This window comes from Sarcophilus harrisii, chromosome 2 (genome assembly GCF_902635505.1).
Source record: "Sarcophilus harrisii chromosome 2, mSarHar1.11, whole genome shotgun sequence".
Lineage (NCBI taxonomy): Eukaryota > Metazoa > Chordata > Mammalia > Dasyuromorphia > Dasyuridae > Sarcophilus > Sarcophilus harrisii.
Genome location: NC_045427.1, coordinates 265,206,882 through 265,225,149, shown reverse-complemented (window position 1 = coordinate 265,225,149; position 18,268 = coordinate 265,206,882). Strand labels below are relative to the sequence as shown.

At 42.6% G+C, this 18,268-nt stretch overlaps 1 protein-coding gene across 10 annotated transcripts in view; it reads left to right on the top strand.

Annotated features, from left to right (window-relative positions):
* Nucleotides 1-18,268, top strand: part of PPIP5K1 (diphosphoinositol pentakisphosphate kinase 1) — a 41,680-nt gene that overhangs the window by 7,170 nt on the left and 16,242 nt on the right. For 5 of the 10 annotated variants that reach the window (XM_031952194.1, XM_031952189.1, XM_031952190.1 and 2 more), the window contains 19 exons: nt 96-197; nt 432-518; nt 627-702; nt 866-975; nt 1,073-1,155; nt 1,869-2,000; nt 2,187-2,308; nt 2,621-2,803; nt 3,800-3,941; nt 4,142-4,365; nt 4,675-4,802; nt 5,006-5,120; nt 5,304-5,411; nt 5,991-6,107; nt 6,229-6,393; nt 9,995-10,085; nt 13,041-13,166; nt 13,765-13,827; nt 17,406-17,588. In XM_031952194.1, the coding sequence (XP_031808054.1) occupies nt 96-197; nt 432-518; nt 627-702; nt 866-975; nt 1,073-1,155; nt 1,869-2,000; nt 2,187-2,308; nt 2,621-2,803; nt 3,800-3,941; nt 4,142-4,365; nt 4,675-4,802; nt 5,006-5,120; nt 5,304-5,411; nt 5,991-6,107; nt 6,229-6,393; nt 9,995-10,085; nt 13,041-13,166; nt 13,765-13,827; nt 17,406-17,588 (2,357 nt within the window). The remainder of the gene's footprint in view (nt 1-95; nt 198-431; nt 519-626; nt 703-865; nt 976-1,072; nt 1,156-1,868; nt 2,001-2,186; nt 2,309-2,620; nt 2,804-3,799; nt 3,942-4,141; nt 4,366-4,674; nt 4,803-5,005; nt 5,121-5,303; nt 5,412-5,990; nt 6,108-6,228; nt 6,394-9,994; nt 10,086-13,040; nt 13,167-13,764; nt 13,828-17,405; nt 17,589-18,268) is intronic. The other 5 variants (XM_031952193.1, XM_031952195.1, XM_031952196.1 and 2 more) reach the window with 5 other exon arrangements.

Genomic DNA, 18,268 nt, shown 5'->3' with positions numbered 1-18,268 from the left:
TTTTTTTTCCTGTTTAGCAGAGATCTCTTTTGCATTTTTGTTTTTTACCATTATAAGTAAGGTTTTTCCACTACTTTTCTATATCTTCTTTCTAGGAATACCATAATGCGGGAGCTTGCCCCCCAGTTTCAGATTCCTTGGTCTATTCCTACAGAGGCTGAAGACATTCCCATTGTCCCCACCACATCTGGTACCATGTAAGAGAAAGAGAACCTGTAATTATTTATCCACAGAAATATCTGGGGCTTGGGATTCCCAGGACGCATTGATAAGCATCTACCATCTCTCCCCAGACTAATAAGGGGATCTCTTTTAGGCAGTTTCCATAGCCACACCCCTATTTTTTATTGCCTATAGTATCCTTTTCCCTCCCAGGTGTTCATGAAGGGATTTGCAGATTGAGATTGCTCTAACATGTTTCTTCTTTTCAGGATGGAACTCCGTTGTGTCATTGCCATCATCCGTCATGGGGATCGAACTCCCAAACAGAAAATGAAGATGGAAGTTACGCACCCCAGGTAAGGAGAGAGTTCATATACCAAATAAAGAAAAGGCAGATTAAAGTAGCTTGTTCCTACAGTTCTTGACTCTCCCACTTATGTTTTCTTTTACTCATTCATGCTCAGGTTTTTTGCACTGTTTGAAAAACATGGTGGTTATAAAACTGGGAAACTGAAGCTGAAAAGGCCTGAGCAGCTGCAAGTGAGTAACTTAAAGAGCAGAGAGGGGGGAAGGCGGGGCAGTCACCATAAGAGGAAGAAATATGAGTTTAGGAAATCTGTCAGTTGAAAAATAGAAAGTGATCCTAAGATGGATGGATGAATACCAAGAGTCACGAACACATCCCATTATTCCCCTTCTTCAGGAGGTGCTGGACATCACTCGGCTGTTGTTAGGAGAGCTGGAAAAGGACCCTCGTGGTGAGATTGAAGAGAAGATAGGAAAACTGGAGCAGCTGAAAACTGTATTGGAGATGTAAGGAGTGGGATGAGAATAAGGAAACCTGATATGGGCTGTCAGCTAGAGTCTATGTCCTAGGGTTAGAAAGGACAGTGAACTTTGTTCTTGGCAGGTATGGTCACTTCTCAGGCATCAATAGAAAGGTACAGCTGACTTACTATCCTCATGGAACCAGAGTCTCTAATGAGGAACAAGGTAAGATGTACAACCCATTCTAGTTCTCTGAATCTCTAAACCCATAAAACATCTATTTTTTGCCCCACCTCCTTCCCGCTTTTCTAGTTTCATCCCCTATCCCCTTCCCTTCCTACTCAGATTTGTTGAGGTAATATTCAGATCTCTACATTGTACTGGGCTCCTAGATGGTTGTCCAGTCCCAATTCACTGCTTTTCCCCCCCTTATTCATTGTTTATTAAAAGTATAATATCAAATGGCCAAGCCAATGGTCTGTCCACCCCACAGTATGTCATAATTTGATCAACATCTATTCTTCATCCACTTGGTGTTTCTAGCATAGATAGCTACACAGATTTCTTATTAATTCATTAATTCAGTTTTTTTTAATAGTATTTTATTTTTCCAAATGCACGTAAAGATAGTTTTCAACATTCTTTCTTTTCTTTCTTTTTTTTTTTAAACTAAAACTTTTTATTTAAAAAGCATATGCATGGTTAATTTTTCCAATATTGACCCTTGCATAACCTTTTGTTCCAAATTTTTCCCCTCTTCTTCCCACTCCCCCCAGTTGGCTGGTAGTCCAATACATGTTAAATATGTTGAAATACATCAACATTCATTTTTGTAAAACTTTGTTTTACAAATTTTTCTCCCTTCCTTCCCATGAGAGCAAGCAATCAATCTGATACAGGTTAAATGTGCCCAATTCACTGCTTTCTACTACCCTCAGATCAACAGCAAAAGACCCTCGCTCCATCTCTGCTGTTGGTGTTAAAGTGGGGTGGGGAGCTGACTCCTGCTGGTCGTGTCCAGGCTGAAGAGCTGGGACGAGCTTTTCGCTGCATGTACCCAGGTGGCCAGGGTGAGTTTGTTGAATAGTAAATTTATGGTGGGTTTGGAACAAAATAAATATGGGATGAGTGGCAAGATTGGGGGGGGGGGGGGAAATCACCCTGACAAGGAAATATTGCAGGGGGGAGGAATAAATTTCCTCTTCCCTGCTCTAGGATCCTGACAGATGTCTATTTGTGGTCCTCTTCACTCCCAGGGGACTATGCTGGCTTCCCTGGTTGTGGGCTCCTACGGCTCCATAGCACTTATCGCCATGACCTCAAGATCTATGCTTCAGATGAGGGTCGTGTACAGATGACGGCTGCAGCCTTTGCCAAGGTGTCCACCCTAACCCCAAAGTCATGGACATTGGCAGTTGGAAATGCTGCTAATTTAGATGGAGGGTTAATACAGTAAAGGGATTTGGGGTGCTCATCTCAATAGAATAGATTGGTAGCTGGATGACTATATCTGACCCTTTTCTGTTCTTCTGGGAATAGGAGGTGGGATGTAGGGGCACCCCTGCTCCAACCAAGTCAGCTCTGTGTCTTCTTTGTGCCCCCTTATGCCCATTCCACCCCTTCAGCACCAGGGCTACTGGCCTAAAGAGGGGATTAACAATGCCCTCACTCCCCATGGCTCTTGTCATAGGGATTGCTGGCACTGGAGGGGGAGCTGACACCCATCCTGGTGCAAATGGTGAAGAGTGCCAACATGAATGGGCTTCTGGACAGTGATGGTGATTCTTTGAGCAGCTGCCAACACCGTGTGAAGGCACGATTACATCACATTCTACAACAGGATACATCCTTTGGCCCTGGAGACTATGAGCAGGTCTGAGCTCCTTTGTGCTCTATCCTCCAAATATCTCATCCTCTGATCACTCAGTCACTGCATTTAGATGGTTGTGTTCTGTTTTTGTCTTTTGGCATTTTTGAATTCTTAGGGTTTCCTTAAGGCCTTACCTTCCTTTTCCTAGTGGCCCTGCTTCATGACTAGATACTTTAAGGAGTGGAAATGAAATCTATTCTGGTGGACTCAGATTATATTCATATTATAGAATAGAATCAAGACAGGAGATCTGCTTTGCCTGCTTTTGCATAAAGAGCTGTTCTATACCCAGACTGATAAAGGAGTTCCCCATCTTAAGACCCATTCAGGGCTAATTAAGAGTCACTCTTTCCCTAAGACAATCTGATTTCCAGGGTTAGTCTAGGCCTTGGTAAGAAGGGGATCATTTGCTAAATTGAAGTTGAACAACATCTCTCCATTTCCCCTTTCTGTTAACTGTTTGTGTTATTCTTTGGGGAACTTGAGTGGACTGGATAACTAAATACTTTTTTCTGTGTGGGTCCAAGGAGAGGTAAGTGACTGTTGGCCAGGATGTAATGAGGCCCTGCCTACTTTTCTGCACCTCACTAAGTATCGAGTTGGATAGAATTGGCCCTTCATCCCTTTTTCTATCCTGCACTATTTACTATGAGTTGGATGTGGAAGAGTCTAGGTTATGTGAATTGTTTCCATGCCCTTGTAGGACTCATTTACATGACCAAGAACATTTACCTTCACTGATGATTCCTTCTCCATTTATGGTGACCTCAGGCCCTTTCCTCCACTCCTTGCCCCCTTTACTGACCATAATTGTCTCAGATGATAGAGAACTCAGGCTAGTGTCTCCAAATCCTAGATATCTCTAGACATAAGTAGATTTAAGTTATAGATCTCCACCAAAAAATGTCCATTAGAGGAGACTAGCATTATTATCCAATTCCAGGAATCTGGTGAGGAGCCCTGAGATCATGATACTCTTTCTCTCTTTGTTTCCCCCAGCTGGCCCCTACTGGTAGCCTTTCCCTGCTTAATTCAATGGCCATAATTCAGAATCCTGTGGAGATCTGTAACCAGGTATTTGTCTTGATTGAGAATCTCACATACCAGATCCGGGAACGGCTGCAGGACCCTAAGTCGGCAGGTGGGTAAGAACACTGCCATCTCTTCCCTAGTATGTTGTCAAGGTTCTGTTGTCTCTTCCTCTGAGTGCCTGGGAGATCCTAATCTTCCCTCTTGCACCCGGCATATTTAGAATATTGTTTGCTTTCCACAAAAGTAATGGTGTACCAAATCATGGTCCTTAGCTCATTGCTTAATATGGCTTTTCCCTGTTACCTGTAGACTTGGAATTGTACCACAGTGAAACTCTGGAATTGATGCTGCAGCGCTGGAGCAAGCTGGAACGTGATTTTCGGCAGAAAAATGGACGCTTTGATATCAGCAAAATCCCTGACATCTATGATTGTGTCAAGTATGATGTGCAGCACAATGGGAGTCTGGGGCTCCACGGGACAGCAGAATTGCTGCGACTCTCCAAGGCGCTGGCTGATGTGGTCATTCCTCAGGTTGGTTCTGGAAATGGCTCATGGCTAGAATTTGGAAGGGCAGGAGAAAGGAAGTATCGAGGCAGGGTGGGATTAGTTGAACTGCTACAACCTTCTCTTGATAGGTACCCTTGGACTATGAGTAAGAACAAAATACTCTGGCCTACGTAAAGAATCCTGGTAACACATGGAGCAGGAACAATAATGGGTTTGAGAAGAGACCTAGGAATGAGAGGAAGGCAGGAGGATAGTGTCAGGTTTGGGGGTCAGTGGGAGTAGGTAGAAGCAAAAAAACTCTCTTGAGTGCTTACTTAGCCTCTGGTTCTCTAGGAGTATGGCATCAGCCGAGAGGAGAAACTGGAGATTGCTGTGGGCTTTTGTCTCCCATTGCTGAGGAAGATTCAGCTTGACCTACAGCGAACCCATGAGGATGAGTCTGTCAACAAGCTGCATCCCCTGTGAGGGAGGGTTTAGGGGGCATTGGCTGGGGAGGGGCATGTAAAGGGCTCTTGGGGGAGGTCAGATCTGGAACACTTAGAGGTTTGGGCCCAAGAGGACTACTGAATATGAGAAAGAGATCCTCTTTGGGGATGAAAGAAAGACATGGTGGAGGGGTGGTGTTATGACTACCTACTTATGAATGATGAGGTAACTTTCTCAGGTACTCCAGAGGGGTGCTCTCCCCAGGCCGCCATGTCCGTACTCGTCTCTACTTCACCAGTGAGAGCCATGTCCATTCCCTGCTCAGTGTCTTCCGTTATGGAGGGCTTCTTGATGTAAGGACCTTCTCTTTCCACCTATCTGTCATTCTGGGAAGCTCCATTCCTTAGCTCTCCTTGTTTTCTAAGCAAGCCTTTCTTTGGGTTTCCTGGCCCTCCCCCATCCCAGCCTCAGGCTCATCACCCTTCCCAGTCCTGTCTTATCTCCTTCTCTCAGATGTCTTTCCTTATCTTTGATAGGAATCTCAGGATGCACAGTGGCAGAGGGCTCTGGCTTATCTCAGTGCCATTTCAGAGCTCAACTACATGACTCAGATTGTCATCATGCTATATGAAGACAACACCCAGGTAAGGAAATGTAGGATCAGCTAAAGATTTACCCTCTTTTCTCCCAACCATTGTCAGAGAAGGAAGTTTTTGCCCATCCCCATGATCTGTGGGTCCCAATGTGGAAAATCACTTGGATTATAGAGTACTACATTAGCCAGGACAGTTAGGAGCTTCTTGGTAAACAGAACCAGTTTTAGGAATTAGTAGTGCCAGAGGAAATGATGTGGAACCCAGCCACTGGACCTACCGCTAGGGTGAGAGAAGAGCAAGATCTAGATAAGTCTCCCTTCTCTCTGAGTTTTATAAGTGTTTCTCTAAGTGGATTCTATAATGACCCAAGTTCCCATGGGAAGTAGAGGAATAATATTTATATTTGGTCACGTCATATGAACAAGGGACAACAGGGTTGGGGGAGGCAGTATTCCTTGATCCTAGAGATGACAGTAGAAGAGGGTTTACAGCAATATGGTACTGGAGAAGGAGGCAGGATACAGAAACCTAAGAATTAGGTGCCTTTCTTCTTGGAACTCCTTTTCATCATTATCACCCCGCTTCTTACCGTCCCATCCTTTTACATCCTTTCATCGTATCCTCTAGGATCCCTCATCTGAAGAGCGATTCCATGTGGAATTACACTTCAGCCCTGGTGTGAAAGGTGTTGAGGAGGATGGTAGTGCGCCCACTGGCTGTGGCTTCCGTCCAGCCTCTTCAGAGGTAGGAAAGGTGCTGGAATCTGGGTCTTAGAACTTGGGACATAGGGGTCTAGATCATTGGTGGCAGAGGGTGAAGGGGCTAGAGAAGGAGATCACTCTTTCTTCTCTTACACATGATTTAGAATGAGGAGCTGCAGACGGACAAAGGCAGTATGGAAGATCTGTGCCATAGTAAAGATCAAGATGAGCCAGATAGGGTGTTGCAGACATCACCCCAGCCTCCTGAGATCTCTGGTCTTCCAAGAAGATCCCCACTCATCCGCAACCGTAAAGCTGGCTCAATGGAGGTAATGGGGAAAGGACAGGAGCAAGGATGGGGAAGGGAAACACTGGACATTATTCCTGTGTTCTCAACACTGCCCTTCTTATTACTCATACTCAGTGACTTTTGAAGCTCTACAGCAGCAACTTGTTTGAAGCTAGAGAAATTCCAATGATGGAGGGCCAAGAGTGGTGGTATAGAGGTTAGGAACATTGAGATGTGGGACCTGGGCAATATGAGGAAAGGCAATTTTTTAAAAATCAGGAGGCTAAAGCTGGCCACTTTACATTTCTATAAGACCTTCACAAAAATCTTAGTCCAAATGTCAGTCTTTCCTGGAAAAAAAGAATTATCTTCATTAAACCATATGAACCCATTTTCTTGTTCTGGAGAGACAATTTATTTGGCCCTGTGATTAATCTTGGTTTCAGAGGCTTTTTCATACCTAAGTCCTATTTTCTGCAGTGGGCTATTTTGTTCTTTGTTCAGTCTTATGTTTTGATGATTTTTTTTTTCCTGGTCTTCAGGACCCTATGAAAATCTCTCAAGATAACTTGAAGCTGGCTTTTATAGTCAGTCCATGATTTAAAAGTTTCACTAAAGAGTTAACTAGAGAACTTTGGAATCCTTTTCCTTGAAATCATTCCTTATTTCTTTATCTTTTTTTTTTTGATTAAATTTTTTTTAAATCGGCAAAAATCTACCTTCTCTCCCTCCTGTCCCATACACCCCTTCTCCCCATAGAGAATGAAAGTAAAACAAAATCTTTTGATATGCATTTGTTGTCAATCAAAGCAAATTTTCACATTGATCATATCCAAAAAGAAAAAAAAATACACACACCCACACACATTCACAAACACACTCACACCCTGTATATATGTATGTATAACACATACACATATACACTTATTCTACACTCTGAATTTTTCACCTCTATCAGGAGGTGAATATCATGTTTTATAATTAGTATTTTGGAGTCATTTGTATAATGCCTGGCAATTATTTGTTTATGTATCATATTATTGTACCATATACATTTTTATTTATTTGTATTTATCAATGCTTCTGTTTTATTTCTAGAGTTAAAGTCGATGTATATATTACTTTTTTTGGATCTTCTTTCTTCACTGTTACTTCACATAAGTCTATAATTTATGTTCTAAATGTTTTTTTATTTTTTAAAAAGTTCTTATTTTTAGTGATGTCTTTTATTTTTACAACATTTTTCCAAATATGTCTTCCCTCTCCTTTTCCTTAAGAGCACTATTTTATATAGTGCTTTCTAATTGCAGGCATTTTATAAAGCATTTTTTTACATATGTTATCTTTTTGATTCTCATAATAACTCTGTGAGGTGGTTGCTATTATATATCTCTATTTTACAATTGAATAAACTGAGGTAAATAGATTAAGTGACTTATCCAGGGTCACAAAACTCATAAGTGTCTGAAATCACATTTGAACTCAGGTCTTACTGACTCAGGTCCAGCCCTATCCACTCTGCCACCAATTAGCCATTACTAAGAGCAAAGATTTAAAAAATAAAGAGAAAAAAATTAATCGAGAAAAACTAAACAGTATACCAATCATGTCTGACAGTATAATATCCATAATTTTATACCTTCTGCAATGAAGGGAGAGAAGTACATTTTCTAACCTCTTCTTGCATGTCATTATAATATTAGCAGAGATTTTTTTTGGGAGGGGGTTTCTATTTACATTGTTGTGATGATGTATATTTTTTCAGATTATACTTCACTTCTTTTAAACACATTAAGTCTTCCTTCTTTCTTTGAATTCTTGGTTTTTATCATAATTGTCATTTCTTATGGCATAATATATTTTTATTTCACGGTTTGTTTAACTATTCTTTAATTAGCTATGGTCTCCCTGCTAGTTTTTATATATTATAAATATCATTGCTTGGAATATTTTTTAACTAATAGGTCTATTTTTAAACCTATCAATTAACAACTCTATGATATAATCCTAGTAATGGAGTCCTAGGACCAGAGGTGTGAAGTTTTATAGCTGTATCACTTAATGCTATTTTGAGAATCCTGACCTGTGATTTTATCAATGTAGATTATTACTGGTTTGTATATCATCTCCATTAATGCAAATCAGCTATTTATTTGTTACTTAGGCTTTTTGTTGCCTGGAATATTAAGTTGTTAGATTCATAATTATACAGGTATGTGTCAGAGGGACTTGAGCCCCCATTTGTTCCTTACTTCATCGCCTGTTTTCTCTTCTTTGTACCATTCTGCTTCTCATATAATGCCCTATTGCTTAATAAAAGAATCAGGCCAATTTTTACTCTACCAGCTATGAACCAGTAAAACACACCTGCTTTTCCATAGTAGTGCCAGCATTTAATTTTATCGTATTTGACCATCTTTGTCAATTTGATAAGTGAAGGGTAGCAACTCAGAGTTGTTTTTAATTTGTGTTTCTTTTATCATTAGAGGATTTGAACACTTTCATTTGTTAATTGATCACTTAACTTATTATGAGCCTGTAAGAATCCTTCTCCTTAACTATGTTCTGCCTAAGAAGGACTGCTCTCTTCCTGGCCTACCCTGATGTGTTCTTTAACCTGGTAGGAAACTCCTTTCCTCTGCTCTCTAGTTCTATAACCTTGTCATTTAATCAATCCTGTCTCATTCTACTATTTGCATTCTACTTTTTCTCTATTTTCCATGCCTATTTTAGTATGGGGAATATATATTGACTCTGATACCTTATGTTTCCTAAGTAGTCTGTCCAACTCTAACTAGCTTTGCTCTGTGGGAGCTAGAGATTAGAGAGGTGGCCTTCTGCAGTCCTTGAACGATTCTTTATCTGGCCTACTTGCAGGTCACAAATACACAGTGCTCGGCCAGGCTGACCAAATAACCTTTTGGGATAGCCAATGAAGATCAAGAGACCTCCCCTGGCCTCTCCCTGCTGTTGGACTACAGCCCAGGGCTATGTTCACAACCTACTTGGCATTCTGTGTACAGGTCCCCCTCCTTACCTCTTTTCCTTGTCCTACCTTCTGTCTCTGACACTTGGGACTAGGAGCTCAGGACATCTTCTAGGTAGGGCAGGACATGGTGGTTGAAGGAAACAATCAGGTGTGTCTACTTGAAAAATCTATTTTGAATTTTGAGGGAGAAGGTGGAAAACAGGGAGCTCAGGAGTGTGATTGTAGAACAACTGAACTTCCTCCCTTCCCTATGTAAATAGAGTTTGGAGAAAGGAGTCATTAACACAAAAATGAGGGGAAGGGTTCATGTAGATTTTTCTGTTTATGACTGAGTTCTTGCAAACCTGAATCTTAGGAAGGAGGGTATAGGAAATAGGGAGCTCTTCTCTGCTGGATCTATGGAGTAGGAGAAATGATTGTTTCTTAGCTGGAATGGAAGGGACATTGGGGAAAGGGAACAAATTGGTTTCCATTATGGAAGAAACCCTGGGGATCTCTATCTTTCCCTCACATTTTCCCATTAGTGCCCTTTTGTCTCTCAGCTATTCTGATCCTGGCTGCTTGACATTACAGGGAACCAAGAGTTCAGGACTTGGGTTTTGGTTTTCTGGCTTTTGTAGGGAGATGGTAACATATGATCTTTTCCCCACAGGTGTTGTCTGAGACTTCATCTTCCCGACCTGCTAGTTACCGTCTATTCCAGTCTTCACGTCCACCCACAGAAATGAAGCAAAGTGGCCTGGGTATGGTTTCCCAACCATTGTTCTTCAGTATTGGGTAGGGAGGTCTGTTCTATGATTACAGCCATCCCCAACCTTGGGAATTGGATATACCTAAGTTTTTTTTTGTTGATAAATGGAAGTGGGAGAAAGTAGACTTTAGATGTGAACTTTGATCTCAGGTTTCTATCTCTGAAATATCACTCTCTTGATTTTCTTAATCAGTCTTCTTCCCTAGGTTTCCTCAGTCCTTCCAGTCCAAACTGGAGCATAAGGGAACTAGGAGACTCTGAGCCATCAGATTTATTAGAGACAGATCTCTAATCAAGGACACTTGGAATCCTTGAGTTATTCCATACTCTCTTTGGAGAGCAAAGGCCATCTTCTGGAATCCTAAACCTGTTTTTTTCTTTCCCAACTTCTATACTCTCTTCCTCTGTCCTCTCTTCTATTCCCTTCTTTCTAAAAGTAAAGGATGAATCCTAGATCAGATTGCCAGGGGGTGATACTTCTTGGATATGAAGCTTACCAATGTATGGAGTTGTGGGGTAATGAGGAAGGCAAACATGAATGTCTTTTAAAGATGCCTTGGACCAAAGAATGCTTCAAATCTTAGTGTTTGAGAGGTGGGGAGGAAGGAGTATTATTGAATCAGAGGGAAATGCCTATCCACTCATTATGCCCTTTATCTGAGGCCAGTGGCTTCAGGTTGTGACCAGGAACACATGTTGGGATCTCCAGGCTTGGTCTCCTGATCTCTGTGCCTCTTTTTATCCTGCTTAATTTCATTTACCTATCTCTGTGGTCTTATTGTATTTGTCCATGGAATCCACCCTGGCCCTAGACAAATTAGAACTTGATCAGAACACAGATAAAGGTATTCATCTGCCCTATCATCCTTTGCTGGGAAGGATGCATCTAAAATTTCTTAAAGGTAGAGTATAGCTCTGTAATTTGGGGTACTTTTCCCCAAATGCCTTAAAAGAGAGGCTATTCCCCTCAGAGGAGTAGATGGAAATACCAGCTAAATTGTGGAAATAATACAGATAGAGTAAGAAGAGGGAAATTAGATTTCAATAGAACTCTAAAGGGACCCAGAGAAATTGCCCCGAAATTATTAGCCCAAGGCTGAGCCGAAAAAGATTGGAATTTTTGCTACTAGTAGGGTGGATCTAACTAATAGGGGAATAGAGCCAGTGAGGCCTGGAAATGGAGCTAACTTATTTTGAGAAAGAGTAGAGATTGTTGAGATCAGATCCATTTCTCTTCTTAGAGCCTTCATCCTAGAGCCTATTTCAAATATGAAGGATGTGGACAAACCATTATATCAGAAATAGAATGTTGACTTAAAAGTTCTTCATTTGGTTCTGAGGATAAGAACAGTCTATCATCTGAATTACTTTCTTTTATTCCTTGATTTAGGTAGACTTTTTCTCCCTGTGATCCTGCCCCCTTCTTGTAGACTCAAGGGAAACTCAAGGATTCCCCAACAGGTCTGATATTAATCTCTCCTGTAAATGCAAGTCAGGAGCTTGACAAACTATAATAGGAGCTGCTTGTTACAGGAGCTTAGGCAGCTGCTTGAATTCATCCTCTCTCTAAAGTCATTGACAGGCCAAAAAAACCACTCAGAGCAGAAGACAGGTCCATCTTATTTCCATTGTGGGACAGATAGATCTTAGGGGTAATGGCCCTTTTTGTCTTTCCTTTTCCTTGGGGATCCTGTATCTGATGGACCTCACTAAGATTTTTTTCTCTGTTTTGGCATTATGATCCTGAAATTCACCCCTGAAGTTTCCCCTTAGAAGAAAAGTGTTATGAAGGAAAGAGCCATGAGTGTGGAACCTGAAGACCTGGCCTCTGCCACTTTTACCACTTTTACTATTTAATCTTGGGAAATTAATTTCACCTCTTTGGCTTTCAGTGTTCTCATTTATAAAATGAAATGATTGACCTAGATAATGTCTCAGGTCCTTTTAGCTTTAAAATCACATAAACCCTAGGGCTATGTCTGTCCCTACCATGTAGACATCTGACTTTCAGTATTGTATTTAGGTAAGGTTGTTGATTGATAGTAGGCCTATTTTTTTGGTCAGTAATAATATCTCTTATTTTTATTGTTCTTTTCCTCTGTATCCCATAGCCCAGAGTGGTAGTTCTCTTGGTGCAGGTGTTCAGTATAGTACTAGTTCATTGATCTGGAACTCACCATAGTGCCCTATAAGATTTTTTTTGGGTGGGGGAAGGAAGGGGAGAGAGGTAAGAGGAATGTGCCAGTTTAAACAGGTGTAGAGGATTCTATAGCATTTCAAGGAGTGAACTTTCTTTTTGCTTGTTGGTAGAATTGAAATGACTGTCAGGAGATCTGTGCAAGTGAACATAAGGTTTCAGAGTCTTAGTTTTCTCTTTTGTAAAAGAAGGAAGCTGTGTATGGTGATCTCCAAGGTTCCTTACAATTCTGAAATTATTTGAGTTCCATGATTCCTTTCTTGGAGAAACTTTAAGGCCCTGAAAGTTTGGATGGGGTGGCAGAGGAAAGTGGAAGAGAGCCATTAAGACCTTGGGATCTGGTCTCTGGCTTCACCCAAAGTTCTTCTTCTCTCTGCCCCTAAGGATCTGGGGTGCCTCAAGCTCTGTTCTCAGGATGGGGGAACATCAAATAGGTATGGAGAATCCGGAGAAGCTTTCTCCCCTGGCATTTTAGGGAATCATCTGAAGGAGGATAAAGTATAATTTATTCCTCCAGGCAGCTTTGCCTCCCCTAAAATGACTAAACTGCATGGAGTAGCAACTTTACCCCCTTGCCACAGGCCTGTGCACAAGGACCCTCTCCTTCATTAACTTGCCAAGTGTGTAGCAGTGAAGGCTACGTGTGATAGTGTGGCAGTTATGAATGGCCTTGCCTTGTGTGGTTTTTTTTTTGTTAGTGTGTAGTAGTTGCAGCTTTGTTTGGCTGCTAACATGCTTCCGGCTTTGCAGGCTCACAGTGCACAGGGCTGTTCAGTACCACAGTGCTGGGTGGCTCATCCAGTGCCCCGAATCTCCAGGACTACGCTCGCAGCCATGGCAAAAAACTCCCACCTGCCAGCCTGATGCATCGAGATGGTATGTGGGTTGGGGGCAGTAGTCCATATCATTAGCCCACCCCATTTCCCTTTCATCTCCCCTTTGAGCCAGATGACTTTGCAGCAGAAGTAGCCTACTGTGCGGATGAAACAAGTGATCCCCTGCTAATATTAGGTACATTTCACTCCATATAGCTATCCAAGTGCATTCTAATCATTCTACTTCTACCTTGTACCCCTACTTTTCTACCCTCTAGACAATGTGGGTGGATAACAAGTAGTAGGGAAGGATGTGACATAATTATGGCTGGAGCTCCAAAAGATCCAGCTGAGGTAGCACCTGGGGTAGGGACCAAGAGTCCCACTGAGATTTAATGTCTAGATAAGAACAGACCCCAGATATAGTGAAGATGAGGATATAGGGAGTAGGCTCAAGGTAGGAATGGGATGTGATTTCTCATAGATACATTATACAAGGGGAAAGATTTATATAACCATCAGAGAGGTGTTCATATGGTAGTTGGGAAAGGGTCAGGTTTGGGTGTAGAGGACAAGAGGGTATGTTGTAGGTAAAGTCTAGTTGTGTAGGGGGAAGGGACAGATGCAGGTATAATCCCCATGATGTCTTCTCTCCTCAGAGTTCTTGTCTGTCCCGGCTGTAAAGCGATTTTCTGTGTCGTTTGCAAAGCATCCGACTAACGGTACGTTTGCTTCTGACTTGATGTCATACCTCGTCACCTTCACTGACTCAGATACTTACTTCTGCCCCCAGGCACTGACCTCTCTCCTCTTTTCTTGTGTGTCTACACCCCGGTGTATCCCTCACTGGGTCCCCTGCCTGAATATTCTCTTGTTCTGACCGTGACCACTTTGGCTGTGCATCCCTCACACCAGTCCTATCTTCTTGACTGGTCTCAGTCTTACTTTTCATAACTATCACCCTCATTGTCATCTTTGTCACCATCATCATTAAAACTCTGTTTAAGTTTAAATCCCTCTCACAACATTCCCAATTTGGGGCCTTGTATGAATATGAAAAATGATTCCCATCCTCAGAGAGAGTACTATATAATGCCTAAACCCTCTCGCCCTTTTCCTTCTCCCTGAAGCTCATGTAACTTGGATTTTTTAATGTCCCTTCCTTCCTTTTGTGTATAGAAGAAAAGACTAATTCCTTCCTGTTTGGAGACTGTGCTCCATCCTCACCCCCACCTCCACTCACTCCCATTCTCCTCACCTTCAGTCCATGGGGTGCAGAGTTTCTTCCCATCTTCTTACTCTACCATTGTGTGCACTGCGTGGTTTGTGTGCTCTTGCCATGTGCTTCATGTTGCTACTAACCTGGCATCTGGGCCTGGAAGGCAGAAACCTAAAGTGGTTTGTAAGGGGTACCTGTGGTAGAGGTAAGGGGAACAAAAGGGAGTCAGTTCCAGCATCAGACTGAGAGGAATAAAAAGAGCAGTATCATACCCTCAGTTTATCAACATCCATTCAATACAACCAAACCTTATCCAGGGCATAACTTGCCCCAAAGAATCTGGGACTAGGGGGTTGAAGTCACAGTTTCCAAGAGAGTTGAAGAGCTAGGAATACAGATACCTGACCTGAAAGGCTTTGGGGCACCAATCCAAGGACTGTCTAAACTGTGAGTTCTTTGTGGGATTCTGGATGGGAGGGAATTGGGAAGGGAGTGGCATCTCAGCAATGGAGTTTAATCTTTTTGTGTGCTTGTTTTTATCTTCTGGATCTATGTTTAAAGTAAAAGAAATTTTCTAGCCACAACCTCTTTCCAATGACTAAGATCCTTCAAAGGAATTGGGGCCAAGCCTGGATCAAGCTTGAGGGAATCTTCCAGTCTAACCCCAATGCTTCCATTTAACTCTAACCCATTTGTCACTGTGACCTTAGCCTTTGTGCTGGGGCCTCCCTCTCTGTCCTCTCTCCAGTCTTACCACCTGCACCAGGCCTTGTTGCCTTCTCTTTTTGGGCTTGAGAACCCCTACTTTCCCAATCAGAACATGCTCCAGCCTCCCTGAGAATTTGTGGCAGAAATGCTCCTGTTCAGGGTGCAGAAGCCAGGCCAGCAAATGAAGCTGAAAAGTAGCTTTCCTAGATCATCTGAATCATGGTCATCTTTAGAACAAAGCTTAGAAATTACATTCCTGGAGTATGGATCCCCAAGGGGTCCCAGCTTCAGAGTATGGAACTTAGAAATCATAGGCAAAACAAACTTCCAAACCCAGAACATAGAAATCTAGTATCTGATATTTCCTCTCTGGAAGCCTGAGGTGGGCAGCCCTCACACACACACAAAGAAGAAGGCAAGGTTGGAAAGAGTACAAGGAAAGTGCTGTTGCGGCCTTCTCTTTTGCTTATTTGCCAACCCTGCCTTCAGAGCTTTAATGGCACTAGTTGTTCTAGCCTTTGAGCTTGGAAGTTACGCTAACTGAGAGGCTCTTAGAATTTGATAGTTTCTAGGTAGCAATAAAAGGATCCAGGAGTTGCTATACTGGAGTGAAAAGTTTAGTTTCTGCTGGCCTCCAGAGTGTCCCCAAGGCTCTAGTGTGCCTGATGGCATAGACACAAAAGTAAGATGTATCTCTGTTGTTCATGGCAACACATTCAGCACATGGGCGCACCTAGCATTATCCATGATCTCGTCAGAATTCCTGGCTTCAAAGCAATGCTTGGAAAACTTAGACTTGGAGCAAAGGCAGAGCCACTTTCTTTCCTCCCTAACATGTGAGGCCAGTATGTAACCCACCTCTGCCTCTGAAGATCTTAGTCTTCAGTTCTCTGTCCCTTGTGGGGACAGTCACATCATATGAACACATTACAGGATTGGAGTAAAGGTGACCGTACATGTAGTTAGTTACCAGACCACAATCTGAAACTATTTGAAGAAACCAAAATAGCATGAAAGAAGAGACCAGTACTGTGAAATGGCTATAAACTGTTGTCAGTGTGTGCTGAAAAGTTCCTGGGATCTTTGATGATAACCACAGTTATTGCCCTTCAGATCAGTCTCTGGAGCAAGATCACGCCTGAGAATCCTCTGAATGGGAGCTCTAGTGGTACCGGTAGCCCATCTATATAAGGTCTCAAACTAACCAAGCATGCTTAACTCACACATTTGCTTTTCTATCAGGTCCTACGCTCAGCCTCCACCCAGCCATCTTTACCCACACCTTGGGTCAGGCTCTCTATACTTAGGATCCTCTCTTAAGAATCTGTCATATCTCCTGTCCTATGCCAACCTTTTGGGTTTTTCCATATCTGCAATCCTTTGCAGCTTCATTACAGAGATCAACAATCAACAAAGAGCAATTCATCAAAAAAGAATCAATATTCAGCCAGCATATGAATGGAATTAAATTGAAATTCTCACTCACTAGCTGAATACAATACAGTTAGACTTAATAGCCATAGGATGAAAATGAAAAATAGTCCAAAGTCTGGCCAATGTAATGAATTTGGGGCTGAATGATTCCCTTTCTCTGCACCAGTTTCTGGGACTTATGCAGAACTGCTTTTCAAATCATTCTTACTGGTACCAGGTTGGGGGAATATGCTAAAATATGTCATATAACCAACAGTACCAGTTGATCCTGGCATTTGTATTCAGTGACTTTATTGAAACATAATTGGCTCAGCTCCATGCTTTGTCAGCGTTCTTGTACTTTTCCCCAGTCTTCTGGATCTAGCTGTGATTCTCCTGGAGTGTGGCTCAGAGAGGCCAGGCATGAGCCACTGGAAACAGTTCAGGCTTCCATTTCAAACTTGATGAGGCTCATCTCTGATCTCTCTTGTGTGTCCCTTGGTCTTCATCACCTCCATCTTCTCTCCAAGAACCCACAATTTTCACAGCAACCTTTTGTCAATGCTGCCCAGTTGAGATCAAGGCTGGGGTGCTCAAGCCAGGACCCTACTGGCAGCTTATCCTGGCTGAGAAAAAATTCTGCAAGCATTTGAAAAAAAGAAAATTGACAGAGCTGGACTAAGGGAGGACAGTATCTTTGTTTCCCCCTCAGGCTTCATTTGGTGTTCCTGTCTTCCCCCCACACACACACCTTGTTTTCTTTCTTGTTGGAGATATCTTGAGATATTTTGTGACCTCATCCATCTCTCCTCTTTTAGCCCATATTTGGAACTTGAAAGCCCACATACTTTGGGGTCACAACCCCACTTCCTTATGCTTCTGTTAGCCAGTACCATCCTCACTGTCCCTCTTGTTTCTCTGTCTCTCTCTGCTTTCCTTTATGGCCCTGTCCTCCTGCAGAGCTGCTGGATGACCAGCACCCTGTGGTCCAGCTGCTGCGCAGTTTCTCCTCCGACTGCCCAGGGGGCTGGCCAATCTCCCTGGATGCCACGCTGGCGCATCACCTGCACCAGTGCTCCTACCACCTTCGTCTCTTCCGGAACTGGCTGCGCTCAGGCCAGGATGATCCTGAGTGCCTCTACGGTATCCCCTCCTAGCTGGCTGTTTTGCTTGTTGCTACATTAGCAGAAGAACCTGCTTATTTACCTCTACCTTTCCTGAGGCTACATTGAGCAGCTTAGATGGTGCTGGGGCCAGGCTGGTAATTGTAGCATTGGCTGTTCTTTTTTCCCCTCACTCCCTAACCCTGCTTCTTCTTAACTGCCTCCTTTTCTGTTTTCTCCATCCTGTCCTTACTCCTAGAACTTCAGACCATTTTTCCCCAGGCACCCAAATCTATTCAGCATAGAGGAATTTCTTTCCTTCTGTTCCTGTGTCCTCCATAGTTCCTTCTGCCCCTCTATTACCATCCTCCACTCTAGAAAAGAATGAAACTTTCCTCTCTGACTCCTCATTGAAAAAAGAAAATTCCTTTTGGCTACTTGTTTCCTTGATCTGAAGAGCCAAAGCATATCACCCAAAGTCAAAGAGATACCACCACCATTTCTGTTGTGCAGTAGGAAAAAAATAGGGAGATTCAGAGTTGTTGGAAAATGACTTCCTTGGTTTCCTTAGCAAGATTTGGGATGACAGGGCCAAAGGCAGGGAGAAGGTAAGCTAAAGTTGCAAAGAGGGGACCGAGTTCTTTGAGTTACAAAGTTGGCCCAGTTTACGGAATGGGAGTTGTAAGGGTCTTTTTGTCCTACTCTGTCCCTAATACCCTA